Source organism: Notechis scutatus, chromosome 4, assembly GCF_049901735.1.
Source record: "Notechis scutatus isolate UNSWTSFEM ecotype Mainland chromosome 4, rNotScu1.2, whole genome shotgun sequence".
NCBI classification, from domain to species: domain Eukaryota; kingdom Metazoa; phylum Chordata; class Lepidosauria; order Squamata; family Elapidae; genus Notechis; species Notechis scutatus.
The window spans coordinates 127,800,135-127,824,512 of record NC_142012.1 but is presented as its reverse complement, the minus strand read 5'-3'; the positions used below and the strand labels follow the sequence as shown (position 1 = coordinate 127,824,512).

The 24,378-nt window shown below is 37.4% G+C and overlaps 1 protein-coding gene across 2 annotated transcripts in view; it reads left to right on the top strand.

Moving 5' to 3' along the window:
* Positions 1-22,223, top strand: part of IGF2BP2 (insulin like growth factor 2 mRNA binding protein 2) — a 66,826-nt gene extending 44,603 nt beyond the window's left edge. Inside the window, exons 6-16 of one of the 2 annotated variants that reach the window (XM_026688915.2) lie at positions 2,946-3,218; positions 5,126-5,260; positions 8,400-8,522; positions 9,813-9,948; positions 10,142-10,270; positions 11,870-11,938; positions 15,363-15,479; positions 18,204-18,278; positions 19,184-19,315; positions 19,505-19,618; positions 20,614-22,223. In XM_026688915.2, coding sequence (XP_026544700.1) covers positions 2,946-3,218; positions 5,126-5,260; positions 8,400-8,522; positions 9,813-9,948; positions 10,142-10,270; positions 11,870-11,938; positions 15,363-15,479; positions 18,204-18,278; positions 19,184-19,315; positions 19,505-19,618; positions 20,614-20,709 — 1,399 coding nt within the window. In that variant the 3' untranslated portion in view covers positions 20,710-22,223. The remainder of the gene's footprint in view (positions 1-2,945; positions 3,219-5,125; positions 5,261-8,399; positions 8,523-9,812; positions 9,949-10,141; positions 10,271-11,869; positions 11,939-15,362; positions 15,480-18,203; positions 18,279-19,183; positions 19,316-19,504; positions 19,619-20,613) is intronic. The other variant, XM_026688986.2, reaches the window with a different exon arrangement.
* Positions 22,224-24,378: the final 2,155 nt, after the last annotated feature.

Sequence of the window (24,378 nt, the reverse complement as noted above, 5' to 3'; positions counted from 1 at the left end):
GGCCTCATTTTGTGAGAAACACAAAATGGGTTCAGGGCCAATGAGCCAGAAATGGAAATCAACACCAAATTATCAATTCTTCTTTGCCAGGAGTAGCACACTTGCCTCATCTTCACTACAGCTCTGATTATCTTGGCAGATTCAGTGTTAAATCCATTCCCTGCATTTCCAAGGGAAAATAGCCATCTCCCAATCTCACAAATTAACAGGGTGGCCCACAATCTAGTGATCTATTTGACACTTTCTCATTCATTGTTCCACGTGTCCTTTTTTCATTCTAGTATCCTAAATATCACAACATTAGGAAAGGCCAAAGCATAGCAACCTCTCACAGTGCCCACCACTCAAAGACTTCATGTCTGCCCTACATTTTTACCTTAGATTAGGCATCCCTCAGACTTTTAGGAAGCCAAACAAAACAAAAGTCCAACTTGCACCCCTTGAACTCCTTCTTCACAATTGATATAACCAACTTTGGGGTGCTGATGTTACTGGATGCTCCCAGTCAGGTGTGAATCACGGCCTCACATTCTGGACATTCATATTAGATCAGCCCCTACTTGGCTGCTACACTGTCTGCCTTCTGGTGCCAACTTTAACCTTAGCTCCAGCCAAATGGAACAATGGCAGCTATTGAATTGCATCCTGTCACTGCAGCCTCCATTACCATTCTAGATCTAAGCATAGCTCACATGTTAGTTCCTGGACTTCATTTCATTTTGCTACCAAACCAGAGAGCTGACTCAGCTGGCAGTCAGCCTTTTTAACAACCAGCAGACAAGATGACCTTCCAGATTAGCAAATCCTTTAGAAAAAGAAATCTTCCACCATTTCTTCACAGCTTCCAAAATATTCCAACAAAACAGTGCCATTCATTTCCACAATAATTTCAGCCATTGCTTGTTTATATCATATCTCTAAATCTCTTAGTATTTCTTCAAAATATTATTGCCCTGCCATCTAACCTAAAACGCATCCTAAAATAATCCACCCCTTATAATTAAAAATCAGTAACATTTAATCATAACTATCATATAGCTAGATGTAAGTCATAAATTATTTATATTGATTCCTAATAATTCTTGGAATATATTTGATTTCATAAATTATAAAAAGTCATTCCACATGGTACCTGCTCTGTAACATAATATTGTTGAATCAATTGCAAATGCCATTCAGGCAGTGATTTGACAAACAGGATCCACGTTCAAAGACAGCCGGTGTCTAGAATCGCTAATCTAGTGTCGCGCCCTGCCTTCTAAACAAAATGTATTATTTGTTTTCTTAGAATTATTAATAATTTATATCAGCAATGTGCACTAAAATATCAACTGTTTTTATTAGAATTTACTTTCTATGTTGTTTTGGAAATGAAATATATATCTGTGCATTTTTTGCTTTACATAGAGATTTTTCATCAAATCACTCACCTAGATGTGACACTGCCTTTTCAGTATGTAATATTTTGAAAGAGCTAAACTGCAGTCCGTACTCTTGATTTCATAATTAAAGAATTTTGATTAATGTACCTTTAAAAATAGATGTCGGAAGAATCTTTGTTTTGTCAGTGAAGTGAAAGTCTCTGAACCAAATGGCTGAAGATTGTCTGAAACCAGATTTTTCAATGTTAAGACAGGACTGGACAACTGCCATGCAGAATAAAGATTGAAATCTGCTTCCTGCTTGGGCACATAGAAAGATGTTGGGATGGGGTTTAAAGCAATGTTCTTGGTTCTTCCTCTAGAATCCAACCCTGTATCTAGACAGCCTATAATAAAAACACTAATAAAATATAATAAAATACAAATAAGTCCCAAATACCTGGGGGCAAAAACCATTCTAACCACAGCTGAAAGAAGAAATACCGAAATTCCACCATCCTTCAACCAAGTTTTGGGGAAAGAACCATGCTTTCAAAGTTCTTTTAAAACAGCCAGTATGGGAGACAGATAAATTCCAGAATTAATGGTATCCAGGGGGCAGATGCTGCAATTGAGAAGAAATTTGCTATTGGTCATATGGTATGAAGTGGAGAGTTTGCACTTCCTACGTTGTTCTGCATGAATTGTTTGAGCAAAATGTGGAATGATCAAAACATAGATGCCACTTGGTAATAGAAACTAGAATGCCTGCAAAAGCAATTATTGCTTGTTCTCAACACCTTTTATCTTCCTCTGTAAAGTAAGTGCTCCATTTGGGAGGTGAGAGACATGGATTGGGGAAATGGAGTCTCATTCAAGTCCCTGTTCTCCCTGGCATGAAGTTTTACATACCTGCTTCAAAGAAATGCGCATGTCTAAGCTACTTGTGATCGTTTCTTATATATGTGAAAATTCTGTACTATTAAAGCACATGGCAGCCAAATTATGTCTAAGGCAGGATTACAATTATAAACATCAAAATTCCATTTAAATAAAAATATTGGCTCCTGATAGATACCTACTTTTCCGATCATATACTCACATATAATATTTAGATATTCGGCAATAATTTGGACTTTTGTTCTGATTTTGAATGTTCAGTATTTCAAAATTCCTCTTGTATTTTATCATGGGATTTGTGATTTCCAAAAGGTGAAATCAACCATTAGGATTGAGATATGCATTAGGAATGTCATATGCATCTATTTTAGTAAGTATTTTGGAATAAAGCATCTCAATGTTAGTTCTCTAATTAAGTCTAATAATATCCTCAATGATCTGTTGTATTGGTGATAGTACAAATGTCAGCTAGGGAACCAGGAATGTTATTGGCATGATTTTCTTTCAAAAAACATTCTCCAAACTATAATTCCCATAATTATTTGGGGCATATGGGTAGATGGTGATTATGGGCCTTCATATGCAAATGCCACATGTTGAGGCAGGTTGTTACAGAGGCTGGTGGGTTGAAATAAACATTTCTTGTAGTAATTATTTTCCCCACCTCTTTCTTCTTATTTCTAGAGCAATTGAGAAGCTTAGTGGTCACCAGTTTGAGAACTATTCCTTCAAGATTTCCTACATCCCAGACGACGAGGTGAGCTCCCCTCAGCCCCCCCAGCGATCCCATCGTGGGGGCCACTCTTCCAGGGAGCAGGGCCCCTCCCCTGGGGGCTCCTCACAGCCCAAACAGCTTGATTTCCCACTACGGATCCTGGTCCCCACGCAATTTGTTGGTGCGATCATAGGAAAGGAGGGCTTGACCATAAAGAACCTTACTAAGCAAACCCAGTCCAAGTAAGTATCACAGATGGTTTAATTTCCTTCTAAGGGTTCTGTTTGCAGCTTTTATATCCCTGGCTTGTGATCTTTGGACCGAATGCTGACTTGTGAGCTCTTCTGTGGCATTACATGGCAAACGCTTGTTACCTTGTTTTAATAGTTACTGTGGTCCAGTTAATGTTTATCCTGTCAGCTTCACTCATCTTGTTTTTCAAAATTATGAACAAGTTCTACTCATCTGTTCTGAGAAATTACTGTAACCCAGTATGTTTTCCCCATTCCAGATATTTTTTCTGCTTCTTTTCAGCTACCTCTAGTTGATTTCTACTATTCAAAGAGAAATATTTTCAACCAACTGATGAGATTAAAAATATGTTTCTCATTTTGTCATAAATAGTATAGATTATTGTGAAATTACTATTTGATCCTTCATCTCAATGTTAACTCTCTAATTAAGTCTAATAATATCTTCAGTGATCAGTTAGCTTGGAGGCAGTACAAGTAGGCATGAGCTTGGGAGTTACTTTCTTACCTGTATTTAAATATTAAATTTACCTCCATAACCACTAGAAACACCTTGCATTACGGTGCTTGGTAAGTTACTGAAGGCAAATTGTATGTCAACCTGCATGAAATAAAAATGCCATTTATTTACTTAATATTTGTAGGCCACCTTTAAAAGAAAACCTTCCCAAGCTCACCTATTGAGTAGATTTTTCAGGCATTTTTAATAGTTCACTCTGGCAGTCTCTTTCATGTCAAATTGTTCTCATGCAGAGTCAAATAGTTGGGCCTGTTTCCTTAAGGCCTTCATTGGCAGAAATGCATGGCAGTGCAGAGAACTGAGGGTGAAGGTTTGTTCTCCTACCTTGTGGGTTGGTTTCTGAACATTTCATTACCAGACTAGCTAACATCTTCAGTGGAGTTTCCATCCCCTAAAGTCTGCTGAAGATGTTACCTACCCTGGTAACGAAACGTTCAGAAACCAGCCAACAAGCTCAGACAACAAACCACCCTCTTCCTATATCCGAACTACAGATATTCATCCCTATTACACGTGCAGAGAACTGCCTAAACTATATGATGAGTTATTGGTCATAGACAATCGGCCATAGACAATCATGGGAGACAATCATTTCTACATTTTTACATGCATTCGCCTTTCTCAGAAACCTTACAAGATCTTCCCTTTTTCCCCCCTGAAAGGTGAGTTACAATCCAAAATTAATATCAATGCTTGGCTTTTCAGTATATGTACATTGTGTTAATATCAGAAAAGCATGTGTTCTTAAAGTCACACACATTTGACAAAGGACAAAAGACATTTGGTGTACTTGTGGCCTGGCTGGTCATGAATTAAAGTATAGAGGAGGTGTCTATCTTTTCCCTGACTTCTATTAAAGAGGTACTTTTTATATGATTATGTCATTAGAATGCGGGAAATCTCACTTTAGTTCCCATGGAGGTGGTTAGATTTGAGTGTCTCATTCAAACACAAGTAGTTGTGTATTCTTTACTTCCCCTTTATTTATGTTAGGCCCTATTTAAACAAATTACTTTTTGAACTTGTGAAAAGCGCAAGCTTTTATGGGCAATGGATGCAAACCAGCAAATGCTATTCAAATATAATAATAAAGTATGATTTCTCATGAATCAGGAAGTCAGAGAACCAGAGTGGAGGAAGGAGCACACAAATTCACACCATTATCAAAGCAATTGGTTTTGAATGACATGTGAGCCAAATCCATTTGATTGTAAAGTCTTAATACATCCCTTGCATTAGGCTTGAAAGCAAATTGATAGTTTTCTGTATCCTTGTAATACTATTTTTATTTTTATTTTGCCTGTTTTATCAAGGTGTCAAGTTAGGCACCATCCTCTGATCCCTAGCAGATTTCTTTGTATGCACTCTGTTGCTGCAGGGTAGACATTCATCGGAAAGAAAATGCTGGTGCTGCCGAGAAACCAATAACCATTCATGCCACCCCTGAAGGGTGTTCAGAAGCATGTCGCATGATACTTGATATTATGCAGAAGGAAGCTGAAGAAACAAAATCGTAAGTAGTTCTTGTGTTGTCAAGGAGGTTGGGAATTGAAAAATGTTTCTTTTTAAAAAATATATATGCAAGAGAAAGGTGATCTCTAGAACTGTAAATAACAAACAACATTTATATGAAACCAGTTATCAAAACTACATACAAAAAACTTTAAGGAGTATAGACTTTCTTTTCTGTTCTTGTGTTGTAGTGTTACTTCATAGTCTTTGCAAATATTTTACTTAGTTACAGGAGAAGTAAAAGGTCTGAAGAAAACCAGAAAAAAATGCACCCTAAAATTAACCACAAAGGGAATACAATTTTTGTAGAGGATACTCAAAAAGATTTTGGTTAGCATATTTTTGACAGTTCATAAATTGATATTTCTTTGCTATTTGGACAAGATGGCTTGATGTTCCTTGATGTGTCATTTATCAGGGAAATTTGTTTGCTATAAAGCACAGGTGTCAAACTCGTCATGTCATGTTGCTGTCCCGTGGTGTATTGCAATGTTCTGCCCCTTTGTGGAGCTGGGGTGGGCGTGGCCTGCACGTGACACATCTGGCCTGTGGGCCGCCAGTTTGACACCCCTGCTATAAAGCATGAGGTTCAAATCACCGACATTTTAAATTACATTATTTTGAAGGCATGAATAACATAAAACTAAAAAAACCCGGCAGCTAGAGTCAAGATTCTGCAAAGTCACTAACTGTCAGAGTATAATACTGTTTGGGAAGGATTGCATCTGTATGAGGTAATGAATACACATGTGCTTGAATGCACTTATAGATGTGTGCAGATTGGTTGAACAGTAGAGGTTTTCACCCATGGGTTAGGCAAAAAATTGTGTATCTAGTATACATCCACACAGAGAGTTCATGAAATGGAAAAGATCTTCTTGGAGCAGAAAACTTTTGGTTATGTAGAAATTGCTGCCAGTGTATCATTGTAAAGCAATCTAAGTAAAACTGTATTTGTAATATGTTGCCTCTCTCTTCTCTGCCCTGATCTTTTTGGCTGTTTCTGATTTTGGCGCTATCATAGTTTTGAGAAGTCATGCATTTCTAATGGCAGATGTTTGATTTGATGTACTTGTACATGGCTCGAAGTATATTTATTGATGAAATTTATATATTGCCTCAATCCAACTGAACTCTAAGAAGTTTACTATAGACGTAAATAAAACACAACGATGATGATATAAAATGTAACAAAAAAATATACTAAAAAGAAAAGAAGGCCTACATGGGTGGCTCTGGCTGGGATCAATAAAAAAGGTCGTCCAGAAAAGCTATTTCTTTCTGGCTTTCCAGTAGGGCATAAGAATGGAGACCCTCCTCAAATTGGAATGTAATCAGATCCACTGGAGGGGAACCCCTACCGAAACTGTCCTTCAATCCCCTGCTGTTTTCCAATACCACTTCATAAATTGGGACCTTGAGCCAGAAGAATAGAGTAGGGAAAGATCAGCTTTTAGAACTTTATTAGATTTATATCCTTCAGGGGCTTAAGAAAGTGTCGCCCGCCCCCCCAAGATTGATTGATGATGAGATACATCCAGTGGATTTCTGTGGCTGGACTTAGACAGGATTGTGCTTTGTGACTATAGTGTGTTATATCGTATGTTGTGCGGTCATGGATGCTTTTATTCACATCACTATACACTGTTAGATAAGTGTTTTTGCTAGTTTAGTTTTGGTTTTTTCAGCCAGAGAAAAATGTCTCATCCTTCCCTTTGTGAAGCTGTAAAATGAACTTCAGCTTCCAGCACTTTTCAGCATTGGCCATGGTTGCAGAAATCATTGGAAGGTGTAGTACAGCATCAGTTGGGAAGCATAAATATAAAAGGTGAAGTTAGAAAGATGGGAAGCTACAATATTCAGCCCATTCTAAATTGATTAACTCAAAGAAGTGAGAGAAAAAAGTCTGGGTAGGTACGTACATACATACGTATGTACATGTGTGTGTGTGTGTGTGTGTGTGTGTATCCAACCCCACATACATACATTCATTGTTGTAGGCTGGTCTTCTTTGTAAATAGAGGTGAAGAAATTGGTTGATGGACATTCTATAAATCTTTTAAAAAATTAATAGCTTAATCAATATAACTTCAGTTAAGAAGGCTAGAGCTGATAATGGAGGAAGAACCTACTGGGAGTCAAGTAAATAGTTTACAAGTTATAACTATAAGCAAAGTAGATCTGAACAATTGCAAAGTAAAACTTGAATATGTCTCTGTAAGACTGATAAAGGTAAGACCTCTAAAGCAGGAGTCCCCAACCCGCTGCTGAGCCATGGCCTGTTTAAAACCAAGCCACATGAGCGGCAGGCAAGTGCACATACACGCAAAGTGCCATTCATGCGAGTAGCGGGTCCTTGTGCTCATGCGCAAAACTCCACTTGCGTGAGTGGAGGGACCTTGTGTTTAAGTGTGAAGCTCCACTCATGTAAGCAGAGGGCCCTCATGTGAACTTCACATTCGAGCATGCATCTGCCATTCACATCAATTGAACTGTGTGCCTTCACCTGCCACTCACACACACACTTCTTCGCTGGGTCCGGGCCATCAATAAAAAAGTTGTGGACCGCTGCTGTAAAGAGTAAAGATGTATGTCCACATTGTTTTATCAACTACAAGCTTGTTACTTTGTTCAGTACAGAGAAATGTTAACTTAAATTGAATAGTAAACCTTATTATCTTACTCTTATGTTTAAATTGTGCACCATTAATTGAGCCTGTCTGTATTTACCCTATGTTCCACTGACTCAAATTACTAGAATAAATAGAAGGGTTTCACATCAGGAAATGTTTTGTGGGTTGTAATAATACCAACAAGTATATCTGTAACTCCCCAGAAAAACACATCTCCATTAATTTTTAAAGTCTACCTCAGACAACCTCATGCTTCCCAACAACATGATTTTCTTCTCGTAGTAAAATTGCTTATTGATACTATTCTGCTGTTAACTAATTGCAGAATATACAGGTTAGTTTTTAGAAAACTGATTTTTCATGCCCAGGGGTGAAAAAGTCTTAACAGTAGGTTCCCCTTCCTTGGTTTTTACAGTATTGGGTGGTGGTGGTGATGGTTGGAACATTTTTTGGAAGTGCATCTCCATATGTTTCTGTGACCTTTGGTATGTTTTTCATACTCCTTAGGGCTGAAGAGATTCCTTTGAAAATCTTAGCACACAATAGCTTGGTTGGAAGATTGATTGGCAAAGAAGGAAGAAACTTGAAGAAAATTGAGCAAGATACGGGGACCAAAATCACTATTTCTCCGTGAGTACCAGTGAATGTTGCTGCCATCAGGCAAGACCAGCCTTCCCCAACCTAACACCCTGCAGGTACGTTGGACTTTTAACACCCATTCTCCCCATGCAGGACATCAAATGACTGTGTTAGCTGGGGATGATGGGAGCTGTAGTCCAGCACTTTTAGGGGACACCTGGTTGGGAAAAGCTGGACACAACTCTTATTTCTTAGCCTGCTTGCATGGTGCACTCTAGATCCATAGCTTGCTCACCCTCCTTCTACTCACATGTACTGTCTTGGCCTAGTTGAGAGAGAAAGACATCTAGATTTCATTGAGCCCAGAAACATTGTAGTTTTATAGTGCTAATGTTTGAATTGTAAATTGGCATTGTATTTAATTCTGTTTGCCACCCAGAGTCCTTTTAGTACGTGGGTAGCTTATAAATTGTAATAATTCATAAAACACATCAGCTTTTAAATACAGTAAAATACATAGTATTTTCTTTCTGGCTTTCCAGTAGCACCACATGTTTATGTATCTTGGAAGAATGAGTGAAACAGGAAAATATCCTTACATGAAGGAACATAGTAGCACTATAATTCTATAATACTAATTTATAAGGATGAGGGCCTGCTTTCCAGCCACCACTGTCTTCCTGTCTTTGTCTCATCACTGTTTCCAGTCACCATCCATCCATTCCACCAAGCTGTCTACTTACCTCTCTGTATTGAAGTAGTTAGTGCTAATTAAAATGATTGAAAATAATAAAACCAGAGTGGTAATCTTTACAGTGGGAAGTATTTTGCAGCAGATGTATGCTAAATTATTCCCTTTCTTCAACACAAGTTATGTTGCTGTTTCTGGTTTGGGAACAGTTACAAAGTTCATCTAAAAACCCCAGTGATTTATTAATGCAGTAAATAGCTTAGGAACCTTAGCCTATCTTTTTGCACATGGCATTTCTCAAAATCTTCAGTTCACAAGCAACTCTACCATCCAGTGTGATTCAAGGTGTTGCAGTCAGAAATTAAAGCCCTCAAATCTCCTAGTATAAACTAAAGAACTTTTAAAATTATTGGTGACTTGCTGATTCCAATGTCAACTCTTCCATTCACTATTGCCTTCTGCCTAAATAGGGTGTTTTTCTAATTTGTTGGGTTTCACCCACCCAGCAATATAATTCAACTGCTTGGATTTTATTTAAAAAGATTCATTCTGACAAACTTCCCCTATTGACCACATTTTAGAGCTGGCTATAAATCCTTTTTTTTTTTTGTATTGAAAGGATATTCATCTGTTATTTTGCGATTGTTCAGTTTGCAGGATCTAACCATTTATAACCCTGAAAGAACCATCACTGTGAAGGGTACGATTGAGGCCTGTACCAATGCTGAAGTAGAGATAATGAACAAACTGCGGGAAGCCTATGAGAATGACGTGGTAGCAATCAATGTAAGTTCCTCTCCTAGTGCATATGTGTTTCTTTTGTCAAAAACCAAATAATTACAAATCATATAAGAAGTCTTAATAAAGACAGAAGTGAACGTGAGACACTCCAGAACTTGCTAAATAAAAGTCTAATATTTTTTTTCCTGCCCCATCAGATTACATTGTTTATCCCATTTTTCTTTGTGTTTTTTTCTAGCAACAAGCCAATCTCATCCCTGGACTTAATCTCAATGCATTAGGCATCTTCTCAACAGGTTTATCCATGCTTCCCTCAGGAGCTGCAGCCCGTAGACCTGCTATTACTGCTCCCTACAACCCTTTTGCTGTAAGTAGACAAACATGTCCATCTGTACATATAGCCAACAACATGGTTCCCAAGTTTCCAGCAGGTATACAGACCTCTACCTTGAAGATTGCCAAATTCTCTGCCCCAGGTTGACTTTTATACATACATATGTACAGGGGTGGTATTCAGCAGATTCTGACCAGTTCTGAAGAACAGGTAGTGGAAATTTTGAGTAGTTCAAAGAACCGGCAAATACCACCTCTGACTGGAGATTTTACAGTATCCTTCCCCTGCCACGCCCACCAAGCCATGCCCACAGAACCAGTAGTAAAAAAATTTGAATCCCACCACTGCATATGTACATACGTACATTTAAGAATCTTTATAAAACAGATTCAGTATCACGTTTGTTTACAAGAACAGTTCTGGGCTCCTGAAACCCTTGTAGGCAATCTTAGAAAATAAACATGATAAAAGAACTAAAGACCTGTCATGCTTATTTTCTAAGATTGTCTACAAGGCTGCATTTTGGTGCTTTATTTGGAAGGGTGCCTATCTGCCAAGCCCCTTTTCTATAAGAATCTCAAATGCTTAGGCTGTTTGATGATATGCTGGCCTTTAGGAAGTAAGGGTTATATAGTATTAGGCTTCCTTTCTTTCCTTGGCTGTGTATAAGAACATGTTTTAATCTGTAAGGAAAATATCAGGTTTGTGCTAGGTACTATCTTTACAGAAATGCAATCTAAAATTGTAATTGGAGAGAAACAGGAAGTTCAGTTGCAGCAGAATGGAAGCAAGATTTTCACAGATGACAATACGGTAGTAGAGGTCCATCTCTCAGATTACTTTTAATATAGCAAAGGAGACTTTCAAACAAGGATAAAACAACATATTTTTTTAGCACCTCTCCTTGAAAGCCAACTATCATGGGGGTATCTGCCTTTTGTGGTGTCAAAAGTGTCTTTTGAGTGGCATTTGTTTGTAGAAGAAAGGTTTCTGAATACTTTTTTGTTTTGCGTGAACTTAATTTTGAAAATAAAGCATATAAAGTCTTCTTTTGTAGATCTGTGACTACATTTGGGGAAAGGTATATTCTTATTTAGTTACCAGTATGCCATTCCATGCAAAGAAGTATGATTTTCATTGTCCATTTCTGATTCTCATATGTTAAAGTCACTTTCTGAGTCTTACACTGGCCTCCAGAATATATGGAGGGAATGATCCAGTTGCTTGATGGTAGGACATTTGCTCTTTATACATAGGATTACAAGGCATCCCCTGTGAAAAGGGGATCTGAGACAGATCTTGGAGAGCTACTGCTACCACTGATCCCGTGGTTTGATTCAGCATAAGACTGATTCATATGTTACTTAATTTTAACAGATTGTACAATGGTTCACAACTATAACAATAATAACCATAATTACATGGAGAACTCATCAATGAAACAATAAAGTAGTACAAATGTACAATTATAAAAATAAATCAATATGAGACAATAGAAGCCATTTAATAGATCTTAATATCTATTGATTAGTCCAATATCTCCAAAAAGCCTCTTGCATACATTTCCCTGGTACTTACGCCCATAAGCTTCTGGCCTGCCCCCACTGATGTTAACTTTTTTTCCTGCCGTAGAGCCAAGCAGCATACCTTTCGGGCCTTAATGGAGCCTCGCTGACTGGCACATATCCCCATCTGCACTCCGTAAGTGCATTACCCTCTTCTGTCTGGATGCCACCTTTTCATGCACCTTGCTTTGTACCATGCCCGTTTTTTGCTTTGCAGGCTTTTAGGCTGCCTTCAGATGATTCTGCACTATAGCAGTTTCTAAACATTGATTCACCTAGTCCTGTTTAGAGAAAGTAACTTAGCTGTGTGATAAAGCTACCAAGCAGATCTCTCTGTACTTGCATGTAATATTCGCTTTACACATTTTGCTTACAGTTCTGGAAGTACCTACACCAACTGCAACACTTTGAGTCTCAATGGGCGGCTCGCCAGTCAAGATGAAGTATAGAAATACAGTGGCCTCATAGTTTTCCTCAGGACAATTGATAGCAAAGCACTATTTATCATGTCTCAGAATCAGTTTTGCTACTTTGATAATGTTTTACACATGAACATATAATATTTGTACTGTCAGCTATTGGCCTTAACCCAAAGTTATCTAGTTTAATTGGTAGTGGCTCTCCAAGGTTGTGGAAAAGTTTTATGAGACCCATTTTATTAATAAGAAATGGCAGGGATTGAACCTGGTTTTTTCCTGCATGTTATATTATGCACACTACTGCTTGTTTATGTAGCATCTTGCTGCCTTCTCTGACAGAAACTTCATCAACTGCAGAGATCAATAACTAAATCTCTGAGCTTCAGAAAGCTTCACTTGCTACATTTCTGTTATTGCCTAGCCCTAGAGTTCATGTCCATAGTGGTCTCTTGCTTGGTCTCTCTTGCTCTATAGTGGAAGTGAATAATGTGTTGTCCTTCAGATTTTTTTTTTTTGAAATTTTAATTCTCATCCGCTGTCACTATTAACAATATTAGCTAAGAGTGATGGCAAAGGTCAAAAACAATATGGAGGGCTGTTTATTACTAGTAGACAATCAATGACCCCTTTGGTCATTGTTTCAGAAATACTTCTTTACCAGATTCCTCAATGCCTTCAACAGTGACAGAGTTTCCAATGTATGGCCTTCACTGGAAAAGCTGGGATACATTCAGAGATGTATCCGCCTTGAAAATAGTCCATGTTGAATTTTATAGCAGAGTCAAATGTCTGCACAAGAAATTTTTATGACATTTTGTATTAGGTTATGAAGTGTTTCATGATAATTTTATGTCATAAAATGTTTGATAACATTTACCAAATTTCAATTCCACAGGAGTCATGGCTCCCAGATTTTGGACACATTCTATAAGTTAACTCATTTGAGGTATCTCAGTTGAAAGGTTTTGCCTTATGGTGCATCATTTTGGCCAGTTAAAGGTCATACAAATCAAAATTTAGTAATATATAGATCCTTGCTCAATTAATCCATTTGAAATTTGTCAGTTCTTGAAAAATGACATTCAATAAGAATGGAAAATTTCCCCTTCCTGTCCTACTTTTATGCTTTACTGTATCATTCATTTTTAGTAATGATGATCCTTGTGGGACATTACAGCATTTTCAGATAAAACTGCATATATTTATCTGGGAGTGGGGTCCTAAGATCATTGATTGTATAGTTCCTCATTTCATAAAGTTGTAGAACTGTGAATTATCAGTCTTTCCACTCTGTTTGTATCTGTGCGTGTTGGGATCTTTTTCTCATTTACAGTTTAGTCCTATTGTCTTAATATAAACTAGAAAATAATTTTAGTGATGCTTTACAGCCTGATATCTCTGGATATGCATTTCTATTATAGAAATAATTAGAATTCAAAATATTTTCTCTAAGCAAAGTTGAAAGCACATAGGAAAAGTAGAGGAGTCAAGCCTTCATTGTTATCCTTTCAATAATTCCCTGGCATAGTATTTAGTATTCATGACTCTCAGTGACTAGGGGAAGCTTTTGTTGTCATTTAAATTTGCATAACACCTGGCTTCCAATGACTTGGTTATTGGGAAGGAAATAACATTGAAAAGACTAATATTAATTTATTAATTATTGCACTTGTATGCCCTATTTCCAATGATTCTGGGTGGCTTACAATAATAAGCAGAAGTTACAATAAAATCAGTAACATAAGTAGTGAACTATGGACAGTCCACAATTGTGACTGACAACTCAGTTGCTAAATGATGTGGTCTCTAAGTGGAAAATCGTGTGACTGCAACTGTGCTTATGATTTTATTTCAATTTTTCTTTGCTTTATAGCATCAGAAGATTTGATCCCAAACAGCTGGGTCAGCTGAAAAGGCAGGGAAATTTTCCAGAACTTGAACTAAGAGGAAACTGGGTAAAAGGGCAACTCTTATAGCTCTTTTTCCCTACTCATCCATCCTTTGGAATGCTTACCTCAGTGCCGGGATAATTAGCAAGAAGATAATTAATGTTTGCATTTTCATTCATCAGAGAGGAAGGGATTACAAGACAATAAGCAGACACACAATGAGAAATACACATTGAAAGAAATGGACTAGCATTGGCTGTTTGCTTAGCATGTTTGCAAGTGAGCCAAAGGTGGGAAAGTCCTTTCAGTTAAAGGCAACAGTTGCCAGACAGGTAATTAAAACCACAGAGCTGAGCTTGTTAACTTGCAGTTAGCACCTTTTGATTTAAGTGCTGTACTACAGAGAAAAACAGCTAAGGAAGACATAGCTTGTTTCTACAATCTCTCTGCTCTGCAAGGGGGAGGGAAGAAAAAAATGGCACAGAACATTGTGTACTAACTGTAATAATGAATATTGACTGAGAAGACACCACAAAGGTCGTAAATGAAGGCATGATTGCACTTTTTCATTACCATTACAACTTTGAATGGTTGCTGTCTGAGGCAGTAGCTAAATAAGGTCTATCCATGCTGAAAATTCCTGATCTTCCTTCTTGTTGATACTTGACTTTGATCTTGTTCTTCAATCTCCTACCCTATAGAAGCTGATATAGTGTTTTTAATGTGGTTCAAGAGGATGATGATCAATAATATACAATGTGAATTGGATACCATTTAATAAAATACTTCTCTGTTATATTTTATTAATAATTAGGATCATAAAAGAGAGTTTAATGCATATTTATACATGAAATTATTATTTTAATTTGTGTATATTTGTGTAGAAAATACTTATTTTCTAGGTGTAGAATCTTGTATAGTAGCCAAGGTCCTATGTGCTATATGATTACTGAATGCAGTAACAAAAATTTGAATGAGAGATAAAGGAATACAGGAACTATGTTATAATCTTTTTTCTTCCCCTCATCTTCATAATTTTCTTCAGGATGAAGTAAAGCTGAAGCTCAACTAAGCATTTGCTTTTTTCCCAGTAATATTGGACATTAACAAGCTGGCTTTCCTTCCTCTTTTTCTCTGTTCCTGCATGCAAATCATTTCAAGTGTACAAGATAACCCAACTTGGGAGGCAAAAATCATTGTCAACTCCCTATCTTATCCCAAGGTACATGATGTCTCAATTTGTTATCCACAGTTGCCAGAGCAAGAAGTGGTGAATTTGTTCATCCCAACACAGGCAGTAGGTGCCATTATTGGAAAAAAGGGCCAACACATTAAGCAGCTAGCAAGATTTGCAGGTGCTTCAATCAAGGTAAGAAGTGCAAGTGTACCATCACCCTCTTTCCTCTATTGCTGTGTTTTGTTTTGCTTTTCATCATATAAACCAAAATCTTATACTGAACGTTGGTCAAAAAATAAGGGTGCTGGACTAGGATTGGGGTTCAAATCCACTGTCATCCAAGAAAGCTCCTGGCCAATCATTCTCCCTCAACCTAACCTGCATTACAGGGTTGTTTTTGTAAGAATAAAATTAAGAAGGATCCCATGTAAGCTACTTTCAGCTCTGCAGGATATAAACTAAAAAAGTAAATAAAAATAATTAACCAAGACTAAGGAATTTATTGACCTTCAAATATTGAAGAACTAGCAGCTCCAGCATGCATGACCAAGTAGTAAAGGAACACTGGATGTTCCAAAAAAAAAACAGTTCATGCTGATATATAAAGGCTGGGCAATCTCTGGGGGACTACATGAGATGCTGGGGCTACATGTATGTACCTGCAAGAACATTTCTGTAAGAATTTAATATACAAGTGATCAGTTACATGAAAATATATTACATTGAAAACCTATCCAGTCCAAGATTCACTGTCATGACATTTTGAGCTCTACTCACAAAAGCTTTCCTGCAAACATTTGTTTCTTGCTGTAATAAACAAGATGAGAAACATTTATTTCAGCAATGCAACTTTGCTGAAGTAAAGCAGTAATCTGCTGAGACCTTTAAAAAAATAAATTTGCTGTTTTTCCCACTCTACTACTTTTCTGCAACTTTTGTGATAAGCAGGTAAGGAAACAATGAATTATATGTATCTTTTCAAGCATTTCATATTTAACTATTTCTCCACCGTATATATGTTTATCTATTTCTACAAAACCTATGCCTACTCAGAGTTAAGTAAGGACGTTAATTACACTTGGCTGCCAATCTGATAGAACGGGTGAGACTTAATCATCAGTTCTTCAACTTTCTCCCTAGGTCTATTGTCTAAAGAAAACCAAGTCACTTTCTGCATCTCTCTGCTTCTTTGTGTCTTTGGGCATTCTCCTAACAGATTGGTTGCCATTTTCTTTCCTTCCAAAACACCAACATATGCACACATACATATCTGTCTACTAAATTGTAAGCAAGACTGCTAAGAAAGCAGGGAAGACTTACTTCACATATAGTTCACTTATTCTTCCTTCTTTACATGCCTTTTCATGTCAGTAGACTACTTAGAATAGTGAGCTATTGTGGTGAAAGAAGTAATTTTCTCACCTGACAACTACCTTAACACAACAGCACTTTCCAAAATCCTTTTAGTGAGCTTCCATACAGTATACTTACTATTCTGAGAAGGCTTTCCCCCCAAAATTAATAGTATTCCTAGGCAGAATAGCTGACTGGTAGACTGGACAAATGTTAGCTAATATTGAATATAATACACAGGTTAGTTATCCTTTTATACCTTATTGACACCAAACCATAAAACCCGTTTCATTCATTTTATGAATTGCAGTTGCTTCATAGCTATCTTCTGAGTAATGTAAATTACTGGCTGCTGCAAACAACAATGGACTAGTGAAAAAGATGAAATATTTGGGGGGAAAGAGAATTCTTCTGTGGAGAAATAACTGCAGATCTTAGCTGCAGATATCTCTTTAGAAGGCAGTTGTTTTCTCCCAACCTTCAAATACTGTAGACAAATGTAGAAAAGACAACTGGATCAGTAGACAGAAAAGCAGTCTATTTAAGAAATGATTCATTGTAAGAGACTGACTCAAATAACTTCTGGGACTCTCTGATGAGTCGGCCTGACTTGTCCTGCATTATATGAGCAAAGCAGGTTCAGGTAAAGTTTCACCAATCAGAGTAAGCGGTGAATGAATCCCCATGAATTAGACTCATGATCTATTTGGATTGCAGCTGCACCAAAACTACTGCTGAATGTATTTGAATATATACTGTGTGGAACAATTGCTAATTTAAGAACTAATTATTTTTTTAATATGGTATTCACTCTGAATCTCATTCCTGTGGTAAAAAAATCAAGAAATGATACATTTTCCTTAAGAAAAAAATTTGAGACTTTGCTGAACTCCAATCAGTGTGTTTTGATGTGAAATCTTTTGCTTTTTGCAAAATGGTCTCTCTCCTATTTCTTTGTTCTCTTACACTCATCTTCTTCAACTAGTATTCAGATGTAATTATTACATACTACAATAATTATTCTATACTATATTATTACAGGATTATGATTCCCACACTCTCTTATGGTAATGGCTAGGATCTTCATTGCTGTCCAAAATATATAACTGTTGGGAAAAGGTATCGTTAATTGCAGCAATGTTTTATCACCAATGAAGGAAGAATGGAACCGTTTCCCACTTATTTTGAGCAAGAGGCTCCATCTTTGAAAGAAAGATTCCAGAAATTGTTCCAGAAAAGTCACTCTAAGAAACAGAATAAAATCTGTATTGTTAAAAATTAAGCACAGTTTTTCAGTTGCACCCCTTTGTAGTTGAAATTGCTACTCAAAAATCAAACACATTAAAAATTTCTTAAAAAACTAGGTACGATAAAGAATCCAGAGATTAATGCAAAAACCAATCTAGATTTTCAAGTTTTCAATGTAATGGAATCCACAACAGTGTCCTTTGAACTTCAGAGCTGCTTCATTAGTTAGTTTTTGTATTGCATCAAGAGGCATTGATTGAAAGCTGAGGGAAAAATAAATTTGTTATATGCTGTCGTGTTCCCTGTAACTTGCAGATTGCACCAGCTGAGAGTCCAGATGCCAGTGAGAGGATGGTTATAATTACAGGGGCCCCAGAAGCACAATTCAAGGTCAGTATTAATAAGCCTATATCATGAAAAGCAAGACAGTTGCCTGCTTCTTTATTCCAGATACTGAAATGATGCGGGCAGCAGCTGTTCAAGAGGACTGATACGCTGACTGACCAAACAGCTTACCATTTTTACTGCTGTTTACCCCAGTGTTATAGGGATATGGACTCAGACGATCCTCACAGCCATAGCTTTAAACACCATAGTATCCAGTCACTTTTTTCAGTGCCATTGTAACTGTAGTCACTAAATGAATTGTTGTAAGTCGAGGATTACCTGTAGTTTTATATACAGGTACCCACTTTCATATGTACCCACTTATAAATAAATCTCGCTGTGTTTTGTGAGACTATTCCAGGTATATGTGCATTGGGTTAGCTACCTCAATTTCATAATGCTAGAAAGTTTCTTTTTTGCTGCAATTAAAACAGATTTGTGGCCAAAGTCATTTACAAACGTACATAATTTCACTACCATTTAAGTTTCAAAATAGGACAAATCATGCTTTAAATACTAGATGTTACAAGGTATTTCATGAGGATTATAACTTTTCTAACTGATAAGGAAAGAATAGCTGGTCTGTGTTCTTTTTAAAAAAAAATATGACTGGGTTTTCTAAATAAAATTGGTTTTTAGGAACAACAGCCATCCTTTCCTTTGTTACTGTAGCTAAATTTGGTATTGCACACAGGCTGGGTGAATCCTCAATACAGCACCCAATACTGGTGTCATACTGGATAGGTTAAAACCATTCAAAAACTCAATTCTTTTCCCATGAAACTCCAAAATGGATTCTTTATATCATGAATATATGTTATAAATTAAATTTTATCTTTTTACTCAACGCTTTCTTTCGCTGATTGATGACTAATAAAGAGACTCCATTTACCTAATTTCTACCTTAGGCCCAGGGACGGATATTTGGAAAACTGAAAGAAGAAAATTTTTTCAATCCAAAAGAAGAAGTGAAGCTTGAGGCTCACATCAAGGTGCCTTCTTCTGCAGCAGGTCGGGTGATAGGAAAAGGTGGCAAAACGGTAAGTGGGATAAATCTTACATTGAAGGATTTAGTTAATGATTAGTGAATAAAATACAGTACATAGTCTAACTCTGAAATAAGAAAGTGTTCTTTGTTTGACATCGAAAGCAAATGAGAGCATCTTCACTTTATGTTAGTTTGACAATAAACCACATTAGAACCTTTTTCTGTATACTTGCTGTTATAGGTGAATGAACTACAGAATTTAACTAGTGCAGAAGTAATTGTACCACGTGACCAAACTCCTGATGAAAACGAGGAAGTTGTTGTCAAAATAATTGGTCACTTCTTTGCCAGTCAGGTATAGTAGTACTATAAAATAATTTGTTCAATAAATAGCTAATCACTCTTCAAAGTGCTATTTGGATGATATGAAAATGCATGCTCACAGGTTTATGTGTACAGTGGAAGCAGTCATGCTCATCTTCATCAACATCTTCTACCTCACTCCAGAAAATACCATACAGGCACTTCTGCTAATTGCAATTGGCTATTTTCTTTGAGGACAAAGAGCCAAAAGAAAACAAGAAAACTAAATCTCATTTGCAGCAACACCATTTGCTATACCTCTCCATCCATTCCTATTATTGCGAGCCAACTTGGCTTACAGCATGGTTGTTGAGGTAATTCCCCGTTAGGAGAATGAGTGCATACAGGGAGACGTAGTGAGAGTGGTGAAGAATAACACACAAACAGCACACAGATACACTGTATAGTAAAATGTAGGTTTTTACTTCCAATAAACATTTAAGCAAAGTCCAAGATAAGCAGTCCAAGTTATTCACAGGTAAAGCAGTTAGTTTTCAGTTCAGGGATAATCCAAATATCAAAGTCCAGTATCAAAAACAATTCAGTAACAGACTTACATCAACGATCAGTAACAGTCATTAGGAGGAACTACAACAGAAGAAACAGAGACTCCAAACAACCCAGGTTTCTGGCTCCATCTTTTGGACATTTGCGGAACCACACCCAATTACAGTTTTAGCATTCTCTTAAAGAGACAGTATTAAAATGTCTATCCTGGTTGATATATTTCCAACCCAAATAACTGTTAGGTGACTTACATTCCTAACAATGGTCACACAATTCTTCATACATCGATGCTTTTTGTTCTATACTTGTTCCCCCAAAGTATATACATGCGTATTGTTTCTCATTTTTTAAAATAAATCCCAAAATACTTTGCAAATACTTATGTATTGGTTGGTATTTAGGAAAAATAAATTCTTTGGGAGATAATTGTAATTTTCTGCTAAAGTAATGTTTAAATTTCTCCCTTTCTCCCTATTATAGACTGCTCAGCGCAAGATCAGGGAAATTGTTCAGCAAGTGAAACAGCAGGAACAGAAACATCCACAAGGCACCCCGGCCTCACAGCGCAGCAAATGAGGCTGCAGTGCTGGCCAGCAACAACTGATGAATGTAGCCCTTCCAACACCTGATAGAATCACCAGACCAGGGAGCAAACCAAAGACTATCTGACGGCATCCAAGTCTGCCCAAGAGGCTGGGGCTCTATAGAGGACACCAGTACCCAGGGACTGGGAAGGGATGGGCTTCAGCCAGCAGGAACTGCCTCTCTCACCCCATAGTCTCCATGGAGTCTCTCTAACAGTACAACGCTATCCCTTTAGTTGGACTAACATAGGCAGAAATTTTGCAAAATTTTTCTGTACATGTATGTACATACTAGGAAAGCATTTTTTTTACACAGTGCATGAGCTGCTGCACCAGATAGCATTAATATATTTTAGAATTAATCTAGCTAACTAAACTAACTCCAGTCTTTAATTTTTTTAACAATTACATTTTTTTTAGAAAAAGCCAGCTTTTCTACACTAAAATTAAAAGGCTAGTCCGTTATGGGTTTCTAACAGAAAGTTGGATGGGGTCAAAGGATAGCCAGAACAAAATTGAAACGAGACTCAAAGGTGAACAATACTTTGAAGGACTTCAGGATGATTAATGGTAGCAGCACACCATCATAGATTGCCTGTAAGTGCCAACAGAAGGGATACCGTCTAGTTAGCAGAGGAATCTCTATGCATTTCTTTCTCCAGCTCATGTGATCTTCTCTTTGCTTCACAGATCTCAAACTGGTTTTTGCATACAGTCTCTCATTTTGTACCAGGGTGCAATCCTCCAAGTACATGCGCAAATGTGCATGTATGCATGTATATATACATGCATACATACACACACACAGTGTATGTGTGTATGTGTTATATATGCTCAGACATACACAAAATGCCAAGCTTTATATCCATTTCCTGAAAGGGTGGGGGAGGGGAAAAAACTTTTACCCTGCTTACAGGAAAATAGAGCACACTTGGTACTTTTGCATGCAGAATGCTGCCACCAATACTTTGGGAAATGGATTTTTAAAATGGGATTAACAAGAGGGTGTTGGCCCAGGGCATGAAAATTGCAACTTTTTTCAAAAAAGAAAAAGAAACAAACTACCTCAGGTGTTTTCATACCTCAGCACCTTGCTCTTGTGTGTCCCTTTTTGAGATTTTGTATGCCTTGTAAAACTGAGAGTTGGAGCATTTTTTTATTTTTTTAATAAAACTGAGTTGGAAATAAATTTAGACAAAAGACAGCTGCCAGGTGGAAGAAAACATCATTCTGTATGATGATTATTCTGTATTATTCTTCTGCTAGATGTGAGTCAATAACCTTCAAACATAGTAATAAAAATAGAAGTGCAAGAGACACTGGAGCAGAACTCCTGAGTTTGACAGGTTAAATACACTATTAAAGTTTTTCTGTGCTAACAGATGTATGTTATACTGGTTGAGAACATGCCATTGTACCATCGGATTGAAAACCAGTTTTCTCTACTTTAAACAGTGTTTTGTGGAAAAGCAAACAAAAAAACCAAAATACATCCAGCTAACAAGACCTGACCTCTGTAGTTTTATTTAACTACAAAGTTGGAAAATAGATGGGGTGCAACCCTTCCTCTCTCTAATCTGTATCTTCCCTTGCTTTTAATTAAAGAACCTTTTGTGGTCTTGTGAGGTCAGCGGGTGGAACAGAAACAAAGATGTGTTTTGTACAACTACCTGACTCAGATTCATTTAAATTATAGTGGCAACATCAGATCAGATGGAAATGCTATTTCAGCCATAAAACCAACATATCAGTGGAACAATCCAGTTTAAAGCATCCCTCCTAATTTATTATGTCCAGCCATTGTTTGAAGGCAAACACTGAAGGGAGGGTCTTTTTAACTAAGATGCCACTTCTACGGGCTTCAAAAACACATTTTTCATCCGAAATTTGAGGAGACATTTAACAAAGCCTTTACAAGTAAAATGAAAGACATAGGACTAAACCAAGATGATCTGATCACTTAAAACATTTTCTGTGTGTATCTGGATAGTTTGCTATAATAGGAAAATATTTTCTAAGATGGGACTTCAAACTTGACAGCTTTAAGACTTGTGGACTCCTCCTTGAATTCCTCCTCCAGTCATGTTAGCTCAGGAATTCTGGGAGTGGAAGTCCACAAGTCTTAAACTTGCCAAGTTTGAAGACCCGTGTTCTAAGATAAAGTTTACAGACAACTAATACCTTACAACAGAGGTTCTCAACAGTTGGTCAGGACGCTTGGAAATCATAGCCAATTTAGGTCACAGTTGCTTTTAAAATCTGATCAGGCTTGTGAAAACAAAGTCAGAGCATTGTCAAAAATTACTTCAGCCTTTTGAAGCCACAAGCAGGCAGATGCAGTACCACAAAGTTGGAGAACTCCTTGATATATAGAATAAAACATAATCATTGAAAGCAAGAAATGAAGTTTTTCTGCCCAAGTATAATCACAGTGAAATAATCTATTTTATTCATGGATGCTCATATTTGTTATCATTTTAGTGGGTTGTGGGTTAGGGAGAGTTTGAGAGCCTGTTGTACAGAATTAACTGGGCATTTTGAAAGATACATGTTTTCCTTTGTAGAGCTAAACTTGGTCCTATTGGGAGCTTCTTATAAATGAAGCAGAGCCAAAGATGAACAATTCTCCATTAGCTCATCCCCAAATCTTGTTATTCTGGGTCCAAGAAAGATCTTCACACATTAAGAGGGTATATTCTCTCAACAGAGCCTCCAACTTGTTGGCTGCCTGCCTGCCTAAAGCTTCCTGCTGCTGAGGCAACCTGAAGGCCGTCTGCATTCTGTCCTATAGCCACCTGAGAGGAGACAACAACCTGCTGGGCTCCAATTGGATTGTTACAGGATTGTCGTCTCCCCATCCGACCACAGGGCTCTCTTGCTTTTTATCCTTTCATTGAAAAGACTTTAGTGTCCAAGGTCTTAGAAATAATGATCTCATGAAAGGCCTTCAATACTCCAAATTCTATTCTAGCCCTTTCCTCCATTTAATTATCCTGAATTTAATTCAGTTTTCTTGCTTGAAACTTCCCAGTCTAGAGCATAAAGATAGGAGATTCAAGCTGGTACTCAAAGCTAAAAACACCCATTTACCCAAGAATTTGCAGAATTCTGACTTCTGATATGCAAAGACTGGGTTTCATGGGTCTGCTTCCTCACTCCCAACAAAACTAGCCATCTCACCCAAGCTGTATCTCTGCTGGGTGGCCAGTGACTCCTAAGAGGACGAAGGATGATTATGGATTTGGGCGTGCAACAATAGGCCAATTCCTGCCTCACCTTACTTCTGACACAAATGTTGAAAGGTCACAAACTGAAATACTTTTACTGTAGAGAATACAAGGAGGATGGAGGAAGAGGCCTGTCCAGAAGGGTCTGCACTGTATCAACAAGAGACAGGTAGTGGAGAATGAAAAGAATTTTCCCTGCTCTTCTGCAGCTGCTTTCTACATTAGCGCAGGTGTTCTGGCCTTGATCCTGAGAAATGGTAAAAGGGTTACAGTGGGGGCAATGATTTTGATATCAGTATACTTTCTTCCTATTGATAGTCTAAAGCCCTTTCACAGTAAATGACAGTATCTGCTGTTAAAATTTCTCCTTGTTTGGGAGCACAGCTTTTAAACTATGCTTACTAGAAACTCAAATTATTTTCAAAAACCTAGAC